At 38.8% G+C, this 17,718-nt stretch overlaps 1 protein-coding gene across 1 annotated transcript in view; it reads left to right on the top strand.

Moving 5' to 3' along the window:
- SPEF2 (sperm flagellar 2) overlaps window positions 1–17,718 on the top strand; it is a 173,858-nt gene that overhangs the window by 25,382 nt on the left and 130,758 nt on the right. The window contains exons 8-10 of the mRNA XM_047077096.1: window positions 1,880–2,068; window positions 8,084–8,271; window positions 11,315–11,483. Coding sequence (XP_046933052.1) covers window positions 1,880–2,068; window positions 8,084–8,271; window positions 11,315–11,483 — 546 coding nt within the window. The remainder of the gene's footprint in view (window positions 1–1,879; window positions 2,069–8,083; window positions 8,272–11,314; window positions 11,484–17,718) is intronic.

Here is a 17,718-nt window from a genome sequence, read left to right as displayed (position 1 = left end):
TTAGAGACTCTTAAAAACTGAGAATAAACTGAGGGTTGATGGGGAGTGGGAAGGAGGGGAGGGTGGGTGATGGGCATTGAGGAGGGCACCTGTTGGGAGGAGCACTGGGTGTTGTATGGAAACCAATTTGACAATAAATTTCATATTTAAGAAAAGTGGGCAACTCCAATATTTAGGTATTCTTTTACATCTTCCCCCTTGGGAACTCCTCCTTCCACATGATGTCTCTATTTAGGCAGAGTGAGAGCATGAAGGGGTGTTGTAGACTCTGGGTCTAAAGTTCTCTCTTGTCTAGCAAAAGAGCAGGATGCAGGATTGAAAGCGAGAGATGGCTAACGTCCAGGAAAAGACAAGAGCCCAGAATAAGGGCCCTTGTCGCATATTTATTCAGATCAGAAGGCTTACAAGCATGATGGGTGTGTACAAAGAGACAAAGAAATTGTGAACATTAACTTAGGGACGTGTGGGAAAAGGGGGGTTTTGAAGATATACAGTGTTTGGAGTTTGGGTCAATATAAAACAAAATCCGGGTACCAGGCAGTGGGAGGAAGGTTGTTTACAGTAGACATGAGGCAGCACCTCTGTTCATCTTTGCCAGCCTGGGGATGAGGCAGGTAGGGGGAATAACCTCAGGGTTGACAAGGTACCTTTTCTTTTGTTAACCATCTCTGCTCTGGGCTGCTTTGCCTGCAGCACAGCTGTCCATAGTCCACCAATTTACCTAACCTGGCCTATCCTCCTGTGAAAGCAGCTTTTCCGCTATAGTACTAAACTGGGGGTGCTTCCATCCTGAACGTCTAATATTGTTTATTTCATATACCTATGTATTGGGCATGTTTGTGCCATTCCAATTTTAGGCCTTTGCCTCTCCCTCTCTATTCTGAGGGCCCTGCACCCCCTCTCTATTTAGGGGTGCCTTTGCACCTCCCCATTCCCGGCACCTTTGCAACTCCCTCTTCTCGAGGTGCCTTTGCATCCCCCTATTCTTGGGGTGCCAATCTGGTTTACCCAAACTCGGGTGTGAACATTTTATGACTTTGTATTTCTGTATGCCTTGTTAACTCATTGGTGTAAGCCCAGGGGTTTCCTAAGCTTATACCCCACAAAGAGGCTTTGGAGATCATCTTCCACCAAAATCCCGCATTTCACCTGTCAAAAATAGGCCCTGAAAATCCAAGTTACTTGTCCAAGACCACACCACCAGTTAATAGCACGACGGGGGTGGCAACGGCTTCTGATTCCCGGTTTAATGTTTTTTACCACTGTTCACTTACTGACTTGCCTTCTGTTCTCTTGAAATAGACACGAGAGCCAAGAGAATACATCTAGCTTCTCTTTCAGATTACAACCAGTGAGATTTTATAAGATAAGCAGGTCATTTTCCCTTAGATTGTCCTCCAGCCTTCCCATTCCATCAGATTGTGGCTTTTCCTCACTCATGCATTGAGATGTCCACACTGGCAACTAACCAGATCTGCCATCTTCAGCCAAAGCCTGTATTTGTTTTTACAACTAATATTTCACATCTGAAAACTTGCTTATAAATTATGAATCCTATCCCTTGTTTATAAAATCTTGAAAACAGTCACTAAATTTATTTTTCATTGGATTTTAAACAAAGTAAGAATTCATTTAAAGTAATTATGACTTGCAAGATCATGATGCTTCCAGATACCAAAATTGTACATACGATATTTAATGGTATAACTTGATTTTTATAACTTGATTTTTGCCATGTTCAAATTTAAATCAAATGGCAGAAATTGGTGCTGATGAATACTATGCATTTTAGATATTATTTATGCATAGGCTTCTTAGCCCAATGGGAAATTTGGACATGGCCTTGGCAAATAATTGGCTCCTCCAATGGTGTTTTCAGGAGGCGTTTCGGGAAGAGCAGCTGATTAACCGGCTGATGCGGCAGTCCCAGCAGGAACGCAGGATCGCTGTGCAGCTCATGCATGTTCGGCATGAAAAGGAAGTTTTATGGCAAAACAGAATTTTCAGAGAAAAACAGTATGAGGAGAGACGACTTAAAGATTTCCAGGATGCTCTTGATCGAGAAGCGGTAAACAATAGCTCCCTTAAAAATATTTCTCAAGTTACTTTTGATTTTTTCCACCAAGTCAAGGTAAACAAAGCTGTATTTAGAGTCAATTTTTTATACGATCTCTCTCTCTTATTTCCCCATTTTTATTTTTTTGTAACTACACTGACAGCACATAGAGCTTCTACATATTACACTCTCCCTTTAGTCTTGATTTCACAAATATTTGATGTTCACCACCCATTTTTATGTTCACATCTCTCTGGTTGTTTTGCTTGCCTGAAACTCATTCTCTAGTACATTTCTCAAGAAGGGGTCAGGGAACAATATTCCCTATATTTTGTATTGGGTATTATGTATGGTATACTGATAACAGTAGATGTCTTTTATCCTGATTGTCAGTTTTGCTGTATATAAAATCCTTAGTTCACATTTTCTTTCCTTGAATTTATTAAACGCATTATTCCATTTTCTTTTGGTAAAAGTGTTACCATCAAAAAGATTAATGATAATCTAATTTTCAATTGTGTCATTACTCTCTTTTTCTGGATGCATACAGAATTCATTCTTCTTTACAGTCTGCTAAGTTTACTAGAATGGTATTGGTGTTTCTTATTCTAGGTGAATATTCTCAGTCAGTGAGAGCACTTTTAGGCTGCCTCCTTTTAATAAGACACCATAAGTCTTTAATAAATGATTCCTTTCTTTCTGAAAAAACAAGATTATATCAAGTCCATATTGTATTATTCCTTCCTCCAAAACAAACCATTTGTGCAGGGTACTCTGGTTGATTGTATTTGAGAATAGTACACAGATACCAAGATCCAGATGATAGGTGTGCTCTTGGTTACTATGGTATTGTGTCTAGGTCCTTTTATAGCTCTGGACATCAAAATATCTAATCTTTCAATTAGTTAATACATTAATATTTTTCCTTATCTTTTTGTATATATAATGGCTCTAATAATCAAAATCGATCTGTTCTATCAATGGATTGTATAGATTAATTCTTGCCTATTTTCTATTGGAGATATTCCAAATTTATTCAATCTGTTGGTCTAGATTTGACTGGAGAAATTCAAAACTCATGTCAGTGGCATTTTCAATAGCCTGTCTTTACTGCCATAAAATATTCACAAAACTAGGCTGAACAGCAGAGAAAACCTTACAAAAAATAGGAAGGGAATGCTTTATTTATCAGCCTCATGGTTTCCACGATGATATTCCACAAAAATGAAATACAGCTTTTGCCAAAATTATGCGATTTTTAGAAATATTGTTTGGAGAGTCAGGGAAATGGTGCTTTTGCCTTTGTAGAACAGACATAGCTGAAATGTTAGGGGTAGGGGTGAAGAACCATATACCTCCATGAATATGAGCCGCAGGGACACTGATCTCGAGTGTCCTCTTAAAGAGCTGAATTATCTGGATAACGGTTTCATCCCTCTTTTTTTTTTTTTTATAAGAGTAAACTTGAATGGATTGAATGGCATTTGCTTGCATTAGAAATAGCGTTTCACTAATCTTCCTAAGTGCCTGTTGAAAAATATGTTTGCTTCAAGCCCAGATAATGAAGTGCAGAATAGTAAAGCCTTTATAGTAGGACTGATCCCACTGTGATGAGAAGGATTCCCTCCTTGTTTCTTTAACTAGCCTTGAATCAACTTCAGAGGATTGGAATGCTCAGGCCTGCTAGAGCCTCAGAGACCAGAACTGTGAGGTTCTGAGGCATCTGAAAAAAATTATATCCCTTCCTCTAACAATGATTACCTTTCCCTAAAGCTGAGGGTCTGCTTCTCTAGCACTCCTGTCTGTGAGACGGCTTGATTTCACAGGTTACCTCCACAAACATTGAATCTATCACCTCCTACATCAACAGTGGCTGGTGTATAAGTAGGAGCCAAAGAAATAAATGTTGAATTGAGTTTGCTAAAGGAACAGACCTTTTCTTTCCAGCATCATGCACTAAATAAACAAAATCCATTTTGTTACCCACAGAAAATCATTCAACTTTTGTGAAGAAGAGAGTTTTTAAAATCGTTTTTATAACTTGTTTCTGTTTTTGTAGTTTTTGTTATTGTTTGTGGTGGAAGAAGGGGGAAAATTCCCCAAGTACTTTTAAATGTATTAAAGATTTTAAGTGTGCTAATGATACGGACTGTTAATGATATGTTAATTATTGTTTTGCTCTCACGTGGTCCCTTTCTGCTGAGGTCCATTGTAGAAATGCTCTCCTGCTTTTCTTCCTACTTCATTGGCTTCCCCTTCTTTGCCAGCTCATTCTCCTCAAATACCAAAATGTTAACGTCGGGATTCCTTAAAGCTTAGTCCCAGGCCTCTTCTTTTTCTCCTCTATGTTATTTCCTCAGAGGACCTCCTAATCCACAACCATGGGGGTGTAATCACTGCAGTAGACAGATGACTCCTGCATTTATATCTCTGCCTTCTGCGGTAAAGACCCATGTGTTCAACTGCTTTCCTGACATCTCTACTCAGATGTCTCAGAGACACCTCAAATTCAACATGTTGAAGCCAAATTTATGACCCTTGTTACTAAACTGGCCTTTTTCAAGTTTCTATATCCCAATAAATGACGACACCCTTCATTCAGCTACACAAGTGTAAAATCTCAGGGTCCACTTGAACCCTGCCTCACCCTCTCTTCCATATCCAGAACATCACTAAGTCCTGTCGATTTCATGTACTATCTCTTTAATTTGCCCATTTTTCTCCATGTCTACACCATACCCCAGTCTCTACTACTACCACTGCAATGGCCTCCTTCATCCATTTTGAGAGGCTATGAATTAGCAACTACAATTGGGGTGTGCAAGAACCTACCATTTTCTATATTCTTTAAATCAACCTGAGCTCAAACTCCAGCAGCCCATCTCTGCCCACAGAGACGAACGGTGCCCCAGGTCACAGGCCACGTCATCAGGGAAGCTCTGCAGTCATCAGGCCCAGGTCCAGCTTGTTGCCTCTGAGGCCTCAGCTACCAGCCCACACATGAGGCACATGTCTTCACGGAGGCGATTCCAGTCTCTGTTGGTCCCTCATGTGTTCCCCCTGAGGCTCTGCTGCTCCCCAGGAAGTGCCAGGGAGCACTTTCTCTTCCTCTTTCTCTTTGCTCTCAAAAGCTTCCCTTCTCTGCTCTCTCTTTGAGTGACCTAGATTAATTCACCTTTGAAGATGGCCTTTTAAAGTGAAGAGGAGTTTCGTGCAGCTTCTGCTTTTTTGTCTTGCAGAAATTCCCTAAAGCAGGAGTCAAAAAGACATCTGCCTGCCTGTTAAAAATGAAGGGGAAGCTAGAGATAACTTCTACAAATGACCTGCCCTACTTCCATCTCCTCCAGATCATTCTCCATTCTGCTGCCAGAGGAACCTTCTTGCCTCTCAGATTTGACCACTGCCCTCACACTCAAAAACCCACCCACGGCTTCCCTTTGACCAGATCCTGCTCATACCTTGTTCCCCTCTGTCTCCCAGGCCCTGGCCACACTGGTCTGCTCTCAGATCCTGAACAAGTCATTTCTTCTGCCTTTCTCCTTCTTCCCAAATGCCTTTCCCCAGCGAATCCTCATCTTTCAGAGCTCTGTGCACCTGCCACTTCTTGTCTAGTTCAGGCCCCCTGTTATGCACCGTACCCCATAGTCCTTCCCTGGTGACACTTATACTGTGCAAGAATACAGTCATTGTGTGGCTTTTTCACTGTCCCCCCACCCCCCACTGGATGTAAGCTCCTGAGGAAGGGAGCATGTTTGATTCTGCTCACTACTGTTTCCCCAGGGCTTAGGCCAATGTCCAGTACATTTAAAGAAAGCATAGAGGGTGCTGGTGCAGAAAGGGAGAGAGAGAGCACGAGTGAGGGAGGGAGAGATAGATAGAGAGAGAGAGAGAACTTCATGTTTTCCATCATCAGTTTTTGTCTGGTTTGGTTTTGGTTTTAGATTAAATCTGTTTGTCTCTTCTTTAAGGTAATTGGGCATCTATTCTATATTAAGAATTTTTGATTTCAGATTTCTGCTCCACCTGCTATTACTAGCAGGACTTAATTATAATAATATTTAACCTTTTATGAGTATTTACCGTGAGTCAAGCATTGAACTATGTTCATTACATGCACATAGAATTCTCGCAACAGACTTTTGAAGTGGACGCTCTCCTTATCTACGTTTTATGCAGAAGGAAAATGAGACTTAGAAACCTCACGGTCGCACAGCCTGTCAGTGGTGTAGACAGGAGCACAGCTGGCTCTGTCAGACTTGAGAGTCTGGGTTTGTAACCGCTGAGATTCACTACCTCCCACAGACTTCCTTTTTCCTTTCCCTTCTTTCTTTTTTTTTTTTTTTTTTTAGGGCTTCAGCCCACTTTGCTATAATGGGACAGGAAATTGTGGTGGGTTTAGCACAGGGAGGCGAGGTGGGGTAAAGGTAGAAGACTGATAGCTAAAAAGAAGGAAAGGGTTGGAAGGAGGGAGGGAGACAGCTCAGAGGTGAAGGTTGCTCTCTTCCTGCTGGGGACATTCTGCCCTTCTCTTCAAGGCTCCAGGCCTGTCACTCCGTAAACATTTCCACAGGCCTTATGGGCACTCTGCAGTAAAGCGGCCTCCCAAGCTCATTTTACTGTCACTGTCTCTGTAAATTCTCATCTAGTTACGGCTTTTCTTTTGAATTCCTCTTTCCTCTGACCTCTTTGCAGGTCATGAAGCCTGCCCTAAAGCTTTGTACTTGCATTATATGCTTGCCCCAGAAAAACGGGGCCTGCAGAACGATACAGCCGGGACAAATTCTGGTGTGATTCCCGAACTTGCCAAACGTACAGAACTGACCTCAGAGGTCACCCAGTCCAACCCCTTTCCCCATAAAAGCAAACAAAATAAAACAACGACAAAAGCAAAGGAAACTTCCATTTGGTTCAGTGGACGAAAGCAATGCATTGTCAGGCATTTGAGTCATGTGTGAGTAGTATCATAGGAAATATTTTCCCTGACAGGATGGTTTGGTGAGTTTTTCTGTGCATGCCTAGTCTTATTAATACCCCCACTTATAGGACATGGAGGCTGAGGGGGCGCTCTGAGTGGGAGCCTAGGACTTGCCTTCTGTACACAAGCTGGAGCTTGACTTTGATGGCAGCTCCTCCAAGGCCCAAGTTCACCTTCATTTTACACTCAGCGGGTTAAGTTACAGGAGGCAAGTATTGTTTCTGGAGCATGTTAGCACAGGATAGAATTTCTCAAGGAGCTGGTTTAGCTATTTGAAAGCAACATTTAGTCATGCTGAGTTTGACCTTTGTACTTGATGTGAAGAAAGTGTTTCTCTGAACAATATAATAGTGCAAACCAAGCAGAGGGTCATGATAAACTCTAAGTATTTCATTACTTTCTGCAGAAATAAATGTTCTCTGAGTGAATTTTACTGATTTATAAAGGCTGTAACAGCAGAAGGGTTTTTTGGTTGTCTAAACGCATTTAACATTTGTTGGCGCGTGTGTGATAGGCTCAAGCCAGTAATATCAGGGAATTTCCAAAACATTTTCTAAGTATAAATCAGTGTCCTAGAACTCTCTCACTCCTAGACAGAGGACATTGGCTGAATGGAGCAGATGTGCCCAGTTAAGGCTCCTAAGATGGGTTCGAAGGGGCTACGATGCTAGGGTGGCACAGGCTTGCCCGTTTCTCTGTGATCCCTGGCTCTGACGATTTGCAAGCCATGAACTCAAGGCTTCTTTTTACACACTGAAGATCCAATTTATTGTTAATCTATGTTGGGCTTTCCACAGTTGGACCACTTTTCTCTGTAATATGTTTTGCTGATAAGATAAGCTAAAAGTGGAATATTTCCAATATTGTCATTGCCAGCATACTCAGAACTTAATAAGGAAAAAAAGTTCTCCTTCATGATTAAGTTCTTCTTGATGTAAAAGGAGGTTTCATTCTATTTAGAGATTTTTTTTTTGCCCATTGAAATTATAACATTATTTTCGTTTGAATCATCGCATAATTACATTGACTCAAACATGTCTCTGTCTTCTTAGGCTTTGGCAAAACAAGCCAAGATTGATTTTGAGGAGCAAGCCCTCAGAGAGAAGGAAATTCTTGAACAGATTGCTGTGGAAAGAGCTCAAGCTCGTTACAAAAAGCATTATACAATATGTGCAGAAATTTTGGATCAAATACTTGATTTGTCCACTAAAGTGGCAGACTACCGAATGTTGACAGATAAGTAAGTGTTACTTTTTACAATCATTACAGTACAGACATCACAGAAAATGGTGATTGTGTATGTAGACACCCAGTTGATAAGAAAAGACAAATTTTTTCCGTGAAAAAAGTACTAAGAAGTGGGGTCCAGGATACCTGGATTACTGACTCAATTCACCCACTCAATAGCCTTATTTAAGGTGCATTTATATGTCTTTTAACATTTAAACTTTGTGTCTAAATTTACAGTAATTTACAAAGACAACTATAATAATTTATTTGACACACTTGGAACTTTCTGAAATACTGGAATTATTTAAAAATTACTAGTCATTAAATCTATTTATTTTCATTGTACCTTGTTTCTAAAAGGAATTAATGTATTTATAAGGAAATATTCAATAATACAAAACATATTAAAAATATGCCAAATAAGAACAAAGGAAAATCCAAATTAAAGTAGAAAGTTAAGAACAAAAGATAAATTAGAACACAATTATATTGGCAGCAGATTTGCCAGTGGCTGCAACTGAGCTGCAAATTTTATCTGAGCTTCCTGGTAGCCAAAGGAAAAAGGGAAATACAATCTGCCATGTGTTTTCCATTTCCCATTCTAGTTCATTACCAAATACAAAACTTTCCTTGGCACTAAATTTAGAACAATAGCTCTCTCACGTGGCACACTCATCTAAGGTATACTGAATAGTGTAGTATATCTAGTGGAGAATGTTCTCAGCAAGATCTTTTAAACAAATGTATCATCTGGCCTCATAGACCTATTTCTTATGATATTCTTTGCTGAAAGTTACAGGAGAATGATATCACAGTATATCTCAGTGAAAGTAATTCCGCAAGGACAAGGATAAGGCAACCCAGTTAAATATGTACACCTCTCAAATTACCCAAACTAAGATCTTCTTGAGAACCCACTGTTTTCTATAGTGGCTGCACCAGTTTGCATTCCCACCAACAGTGCACAAGAGGGTTCCCTCTTCTCCACATCCTCGTTTTTTATTTATCTTTTTGATCCCAGCCATTCTGACAAGTGTGAGGTGATATTACATTGTGGTTTTGATTTGCATTTCCCTGATGATTGCATTTCCCTGATTTGCATTTCCCTGATGATTGAGCATCTGTTCATGTACTTGTTGGCCATCTGTATGTCTGCTTTTGGAAAATGTCCATTCAGATCCTGTGCCCATTTTTTAATTGGATTGTTCACTTTTTTGCTATTGAGTTGTAGGAGTTCTTTATATATTTTGGATATTAACCCTTATCAGATATGTGATTTGCAAATATTTTCTCCCATTCAATAGGTTGCCTTTTCATTTTGTTGATTGTTTCTTTTGCCTTGCAGAATCTTTTAAGTTGGATGTAGTCCCAACTGTTTATTTTTGCTTTTGTTGCCTTTGCTTTTGGTATCAAATCTGAGACCAACGTCAAAGGGCAGTAATGCCTATGTTTTCTTTTAGAAGTTTTATGGTTTCAGGTCTTGCACTCAAGTCTTTAATCTATTTTGAGTTAGTTTTTTTGTGTATGGTGTAAGATATGTGTCTTTTAGTTCCAACTGAACACAACAATTACGCATATATATTAATATTTTATTATCTACACTACTGTCAGTCAAGATAAACTCATGTTACTTCATTAAACAAGATGTCATCAGTATATATTTTTTTCTAAAGCACAGGTATATTTTTGGTATCAGCCTACTCAAAATAACTTTTTAGACTGTTCCTTAAAATTATTGATATTCAGATAATAGGATATTAATTCAGTAACTGTAAGGTTAACTTTTGGACAGTATATAAGTTGTTAATTACTTACTTTACCATAGAAGTCAATAATGCCATTTCAATAATTCTGATGTTACAGTATTTCTATACCTGAGCTTATTAATTTCTAAACTTCCATATTTTGACAAAGTAACCCTTAGCGACTGTAAATGTTTTATTAATGGAAAACATAATGTGATTATATTTGAAATTGTACATTTAATTAAAGTACAACATTTTATTGTGGCAAAACATACATAACATAAAACTGACTCTTTTAATCATTTTAGATGTACACTTCAGTGACATAAGTGCATTCACACTGTTGTGCAACCATCATGACCATCCATCTCCAGAACTTTTCTATCATTCCAAACTGAAGCACTGTACCCATTAAATAACTCTCCAGCCCCTGGTAACCTCTGTGCTACGTTTGGTCTCAGCGCATTTGTCTAAATTGGGTATCTTATAGAAGTGAAACCATACATTATTTGTTATTTTAGTGTCTGGCTTATTTCATTTAACATAATGTCCTCCAGTTTCATCCATGTAGTATGTATCAGAATGAAATTAATGAAATACTAACTTTTTTGTTGTAATTTCAAACTCCAGTCCAACCAGTTTTAGAGAAATGCATCTGAATGTTAGACCCTTTCCTTTCTTTGCATTTTGTTCTTCTTGAAACTGTTTTCCCATTTCCCTGATTACATCTTAGTCATTCATCATATTTAAATAGAAATAGTTACTGAAAAATAATTTTAAAGGTTATCAAATATGTAACAATAATAAAAACCACCATGCATTCGATCTTTCTATTATAAATTACTTGCAAATATGTAAACCGACTGACATCTTAAAGGGGCTTTGGAAAATACTCAGTCTGCTCATTTTTGCACAGGAGGACACTTATATTAGAGCATTTAAATGATTTTCTGAGGTTGCACAGCCATTTAAAATCATAGCTAGGAAGTAAAGAACCTAAGTTTTGTGACAGTGCTCACCATTTTAAGATATAATGTTCTGTTAGTGCACAGTCAATATGAGTTGGAAGGACCAGTGGCTTTAAGTAATGTTCATTCATTCAAACCTGCTGAGTTCCAGATGTTCTTTCTACTAGCCATTAGCCATATCCAGTAATAGTAAATGGAATCCCTAGCATCAAATAGCAGATCCTGGGGAATGAATATGATAATAGAGAGACTAAGCTTTAAGGTGTATATTTGACTATTGATTGACTATATATTGACCATTGATTCATCTCTACCTTTTTAAAAATCTTTTCTGCTATAGTTTGATTCCATACAAGGTGATGCATGATTGGAAGGAACTGTTTTTTAATGGAAAGCCCATATATCAGCAAGCCTCTATTAAGCATCTACCAGCTAAGCCCTCTGCAGAACAACTTACAGAACTGGAGAAAAGTGACTTGCTAGATAGCAATGATTACGAAGAATATAAGGTACTTACTAATATGGAATAATTACAATACAACATAATACACGATGTTTCTTTAACATTGCTTCTGTGATATTATGTCATTTCATCTCTGTTAATAAAAATGGGCATTTTATATTTGCATTTTCCCTTGGTTTAATTTGTGTTTATGTACTAAGTTTTAAATCTCTGACCTATTCGTCATCTATCATCTGTTACTCCCGGTAATAGTAGAAGACTGGTCTGGAAAATAATAAAACATAATATATGTGTCAGGGCTGATAGATTTCAGAATTTTTTAAATATTTTAATTTATTCATTAGCATTTTCTTTGTATGAACTGTTTACCTTTGCTACAAAAACCCTGGCATAAAGGTATTTCTTTAGGAATTTATTTAAACAGTATGTGGTTTTTAGAGGCATATGGAAGAGGAGATAGTCTGAGTTTTATGAACGCATAGATTCAAACAAAATTTTATTCAAAGATTTAAAAAAGTATTGAGTGCCAGTTTTCCTTCTTAGAAGAGCTGCCGAAAAGCCTTTGGTGTCAGACAGACCAAGGTGAGACCTCGGGCAGCCTGTCCCTTTGGTGGTGAGAGACTCAGTTTCCCAATTTATGAAATGGGGATAATAATATACCTACTTTGTTTAGTTGTTGTGAAACTTATTTAAGATAATATGTGTTAAATACTTAGTCAAGTGCACTGCACATTGGACGCAAACAATGCATATTAATTTCTTTCCCTACCGCCCTGCTCTCTCCACTGCATTTCATCTCACCTTTAGAGGTAAAGATGTGAAATTGATAGCTATCAGATGGAAGTTCTGGGTAGATTGGCATCAATGGAATGAGAAATAAGCCCATTATTATGTTATTGAATAAGTTTTAGAATGGTAGTAAGTGCGACTTACTCGTTAAGAAACGAGAAAGAAGAATAATTTGACCTAATCATTTGCTGATATTTAGCAAATACTCAATAAATGTTTTTTGAAAGGATGAATGAATAAAATGAATGAATGACAATGAAAAGAGCAAAGTGTAAAATAGCACTAATATGTAAAAGAAAAAATATGGAAACAAGATAAATTTATGATAAAATGATAAGGAAAGAGGTTAGGAGAAATTAAATGTACATCATATTTTAATTGGGTGAATCTATATTTGTATCACTAAAACAGTTTTTATTTAAAAATTGACTGAACCTTATAGGATACCCATGCATATTTATTTTGTAGGGTTGTAGAATATAGTAGAGTTAGTGTGTCAACCTAAAGTATAATGCTACACGATAAGTGCTTTGACAATATTAAAATATGTGAAGGTATTTTTTCTGTTGTAAAGTAAAAGTCATTTTTTTGACAATTTTGCTGACTTATAGAATATTTGTTTTCTGAGTTGTTTCTTAAACAGCTTTATCTACTCTATTCTTACTGCTTTCATAAATCAGGAGACCTGGTAGTCTGCAGCTTAGCAAAGATTTGCCTTTCTGACTTTTTTCTTGTTTGGGAAATCATTACCACAGGAACATGCTTGTCTTACCCACATCCTGAAGCAGCTAGCATGTTTCTTTTGCAGGAAATTGTACACTTGTGTTAGGAGTATGTGAACATCTAGCAATGCAGTTTATTTTGTTTGTGGCCTTTGCTGTTTTCCTAGAAATGACAATTATCCTTGGAGTTCTGATATATATTTATGTGCTCTGTTCCTTTTCACTATGTGATGGAAAATAGATCATACAAAGGTACTAGGATATACTGGAAACTAGCCTATTATCATTCCCCATTATTAGAGCTTTTGTCTCTTCAGAAACTTGTGAAATGTTCCTCCATACAAGTGAAAAATAGATTCTTCAACTTGGAAACTGCATTATCTGGCTTAAATAGCCTTTCACAAGAGACAGAGGGACAGCAACTGGCAGCTTATCTAAAGGAAACTGTTGTCACACTCATTATCACTAAATTTACTCAGGACTTTTAAGCCTTCAAGTAAATACATAACTTAGAAATTAACTTTCAAAAAGGTTACATTCTTAGCATACTCTGTTGATACACAGACCCGGCATCCTGAAAGAACTGATACATCCAGGCTTTGAGCCCACGCTTTTAAAGCTCTATTAGCATAAGCCCTAATGCTTAAAACTGTTAAATGCTACACCTAGAAATAGGCATAAAAACAAATTTTTGCTCATGAACACATCATATAGAGATACAAAAAATTCGATCCTTACTGTTTAACATTATTTCTTAAGTCATCCCACTCTATTAGTAGAGCAGGTATACGTGAGAGAGGGCTAGTCCAGGAATGGTGTGGCCAGGGATATCGTTTATCTCTCTGAAGAAGGAAGCAGGAACAGTGTCAGGGAGTAGCCAGGACATCCACTGTTGCAGGATAACCATGAGCTATTCAGTAGGGAGTGGGGAGGAGCCCTGAAAACCCAGTGGACCATGGGCAGCAGGCTAAGCCCGGACCCAAGTGCCCTAGACCAAGAGCTGCTCCAGCACAGCCCCCACCCAGCAGCTAGTGGTTCTCAATTATGCAGTGGTCTCCTCCTGGTAAAGCCCAGCCTTCCCCCAATACAGGTCCTTTTCGTGGTTCTTACTGGCAAATTACTCAGAATCCCAGAGCGTTTGATTTTTACATAAGCTGTTTATTAGCAGATACCTACTGAATGAATTTAGGAGTGATTGAAATTTGGCATTCATAAACTAGAGTTTGGCCATGGTTTCCTGAAGACAGATTTTTCCAAGTCTCTGCCACAAAGCACTTGGCAATTTGCAGAGATCTGGTGTGTGTGCCCACAAACAAGTTGTAGTCGGAATTCTCAATTTGGAGGAAGGATGTTTTGTGTCCACCACATCATCAATGTTGTTTTAAGTTGGTCATGCTTTTTAATTGCTGCTATTTGTGTTTGTAATGAGAATTGTTTAAATTCATGATCAGTTGAGGTTTCTGTGGCTGTTGGGTTAACCCTATAGTGTGTTGTAATGCACATTTTTATCAACAGCACTTTGGGCTTATGATTTTCTGCTAACTAGACTTTAAAGATGCATTTATACACGTTATGGTTTAACACTAGCCATGTCACTACAGCAGATGTGTACATACCCATCCCCCAATTTGTTTATGCAGTGGTATTTGTTGTTACCAGGTCTTTTCCCTTGGAGAATATGAATGGCCACAGGGTTGTCTGTCTTCCTACATAAGTCTTATCTGATTTGTTTGACCCAAAGACTCCAGACACTATCTTGTTCTTACTCTTTAACTCCAGGCTTTGGGATTGATCCAGTGCCTTTCTAGACTCAACTTCTGACAGCAGGGTCTCTACCTTAGCTCTTGCCTTGTTCCCTCTCTTCCCAGTGAATGACCCAGTCTTCACAATACATTATTTAATAGATCCCCTATGGACAGAATGTTAAGTTGAAGCCTGTTTCACTCAAGTAACATCACTGGGTAACTGATGCACGTACACTGATAAATTTTAGATGAATGTGAATAGATCATTATTTTTTTAAGTTTATTTATTTATTGAGAGAGAGGGAGAGAGAATGTGTGCAGGGGAGGGGCAGAGGAGAGGAGAGAATCCCAAGGAGGCTCTGTGCTGTCAGCACAGAACTCGACACAGGGCTCAATTCCATGAACCTTGGGATCATGACCTGAGCTGAAATCAAGAGTCTGATGCTCAGCCGACTGAGCCACTCAGGTGCCCCAGATCAAATAAAATAATATTATTATCTTTATTTATTTAAAAGATATATGTTGTATTAGCTCAGGCTGCCATAAGAAAATACTGTAGACTGGGTGGATTAAACAACAGCAATTCATTTCTCACAGTTCTGCCAAGTCCAAGTTCAGGGTGCCAGCTGATTCAGTTCCTTGGTAAGGACTGTCTTCTTGACTAACTGATGGCCACCTTGCTATGTCCTTAACATGAACAGAGAGGGAGAACTCTGGTCTGTCTTCTTCCTCTTAACAGGACACTAATCCCATCATGGGGGCCCCACCCTCATAAATTTTTCTAAACCTAATTACCTCCCCAAAGCCTCACCTCCAAATACCCATCACAGTGGGTGGAAGGACACAATTTAGTCCATAACATACATGTTTATTCAGGACACTTATAAAATTTCTCAAAGTGCAGACTTACCAGTCAAGTATAGGAACCCTAATGTCAAATGAAATTAGTTGTTTTATTGCTTTTTGTCCCCTGCTGAGAAAGAAGTCTTAATACTTTGTCTTTTGACTATGAAAATATGTTTATATTTTGTTTCCAGATATGCAGGAATGTAGCTTCTGTGTAAGTAGGTATAGTAAGCCGTTACTTTCATGGTCTCAGTTGAGATGTTCTGTTAGGCATTCTACTTTAAAAATTCTGCCTGCCATTTTACCCAATGCCCCACATTATCACTCTTTTGGATTAAGACTTCAGACGTATCTGTTAAAATACAAATACTTCCCAGGATAAGTGACAAGAATTATGATCAACATCCAAACAGGAGATAGGAAAGAAGTTTGGTACTGAAAGGAATATTCTATCATTCTAGTTTAGGTTCTATGTCATACATTTCATAGCTCCAGTTTCTTCTCCCCATTTGCTTCAAGTTTTGCCTCTAACCCCCTAAATCTCTCCTGTAATAGTAAGGCTACCCGGCTGGATTTTTTTTCAGACTAGACCTCATTGTGTGGCTCTGTCTTGGTGAAGTCACCAATGTGCCCTAGAACAGTGATTCCTGTAGTCAGGCATAGTGATGCTTACAAAGTAGAATGTCAATGTATTGGTTTTCAAAAAGGATCCATCGTTGCCCGAGGCCTGTAGTTGCCAAAAAACAAGGCTGTCTTCTAACTTCTGTGGTCAAGGATTTCAGAGGCTGGAGTAGGTTTGGCAGAGGTTTGGGACTTCTGTCTGTGGGGTGAGAGGGAATGGATGGAGACCTTGGGTCATGGGAAGGGTATTTCACTTCAAATTACTAGAATTGGTGACAACCTCAGTTCATTAGAGAACCATGGTAGGAGTGGTTGAATTAAGGTATCAAGTTCAAGGCATTAGACTAGAACTGCGAAATCATTTACAAAGCCAAATGATTGATACCCAGATAGAATGAGAGGTGAGAAGGATATAGCCAAGGGAGAAGAGTTTTGAATGGCTGACATGAATAAAAGTAAAGTGAATGTCCACCACCCATTTTCATTTGTTCATGATTGTGTAGATTAGGGAGAAGCCAGTCCTCTTCCAGGCTCCCTCTCATCTGGGATCAGGCAAGACAAAAGGTGGTCAGGTCTCCCTTGGCTTCCTACCTCTGATTTTCTGGTTCATTCTCTACCTACTTTGACAACGACAGGAGACAACTTCTATGCGTCAAGTCCAGCTTATCTTCAATTAGTTACTCACACTGCCCACCTAGTATTTTAGAGCAGGCTTTGAAGATCTGAACTCTAAAACTATATCTTGTTAGCTAGATATAACAAGAACACATGGGGTTGTTAATCTCAAGAAACTTAAATGGATCCAAGAAGGTCTGAATTTTGCTGTAGGGCAGAAGTGTTGGGCTGAGAACCAGAAACCCTCTCACCTGGAAGACCCTCCCACCCCACCTCTCCTACCCAGTGCCCAGGACCTGTCAGTCATATTCTTTGGGCACACTGAACTAACGGTAGTCTTTCATAAATTGGGCAGTCACCTCTAAGCTTTTTTTTAGGTAGCGTATACCTCTTTAAGCCATCAACCTAAGCAGTGAAACAAAGAAAATAGAACACAGTAGTCATTACTATGGGAGAGGGCACTCTGTGTGGAAAACTTCTATGTGAGTTTTTCAATGGCTAGATATGTGGACCAAGTCATAGTGTCTATACACTTTGTGATATTAGAGAAATTCCAACCAGTCTGTCAGACTGTCCCTAGCTGGGCAATGGCAGCAGATAGGTGAATTCAAATGTATAAGCTTCTGGAAAAGTTACTTGAGCAGCAAGACCGTAGAAATTAGTACAGAAGTGATCTTGAGGGAGACCACCACCTCCCTGATGAACAGAACATGGTTTGAGAAACTAAGGAATGAACTTTACTGTTTTTATAAGGACAGCTACCACCACCAGAATTGTTTTATGTTCCTGGTATAGTGGATCTCTCTGATATAAAGTCCAGTGTGATACTGTCTTAAGGGCATTTGAGGTCAGGTGAAATGCAAGCCTTAGAGTCTCCATGTATTTTAGCTCCAGGCAATTGTGCTTTAAAAACATTGGGCTAGACACACAGCTACTGTAATTC

This window comes from Lynx rufus, unplaced genomic scaffold, assembly GCF_022079265.1.
Source record: "Lynx rufus isolate CCGP_SWC_20201006 ecotype Redwood Valley unplaced genomic scaffold, mLynRuf1.p SCAF_1, whole genome shotgun sequence".
NCBI lineage: Eukaryota > Metazoa > Chordata > Mammalia > Carnivora > Felidae > Lynx > Lynx rufus.
Note: the sequence above shows the minus strand (reverse complement) of the source record. Positions and strands in the feature narration are given on the sequence as shown.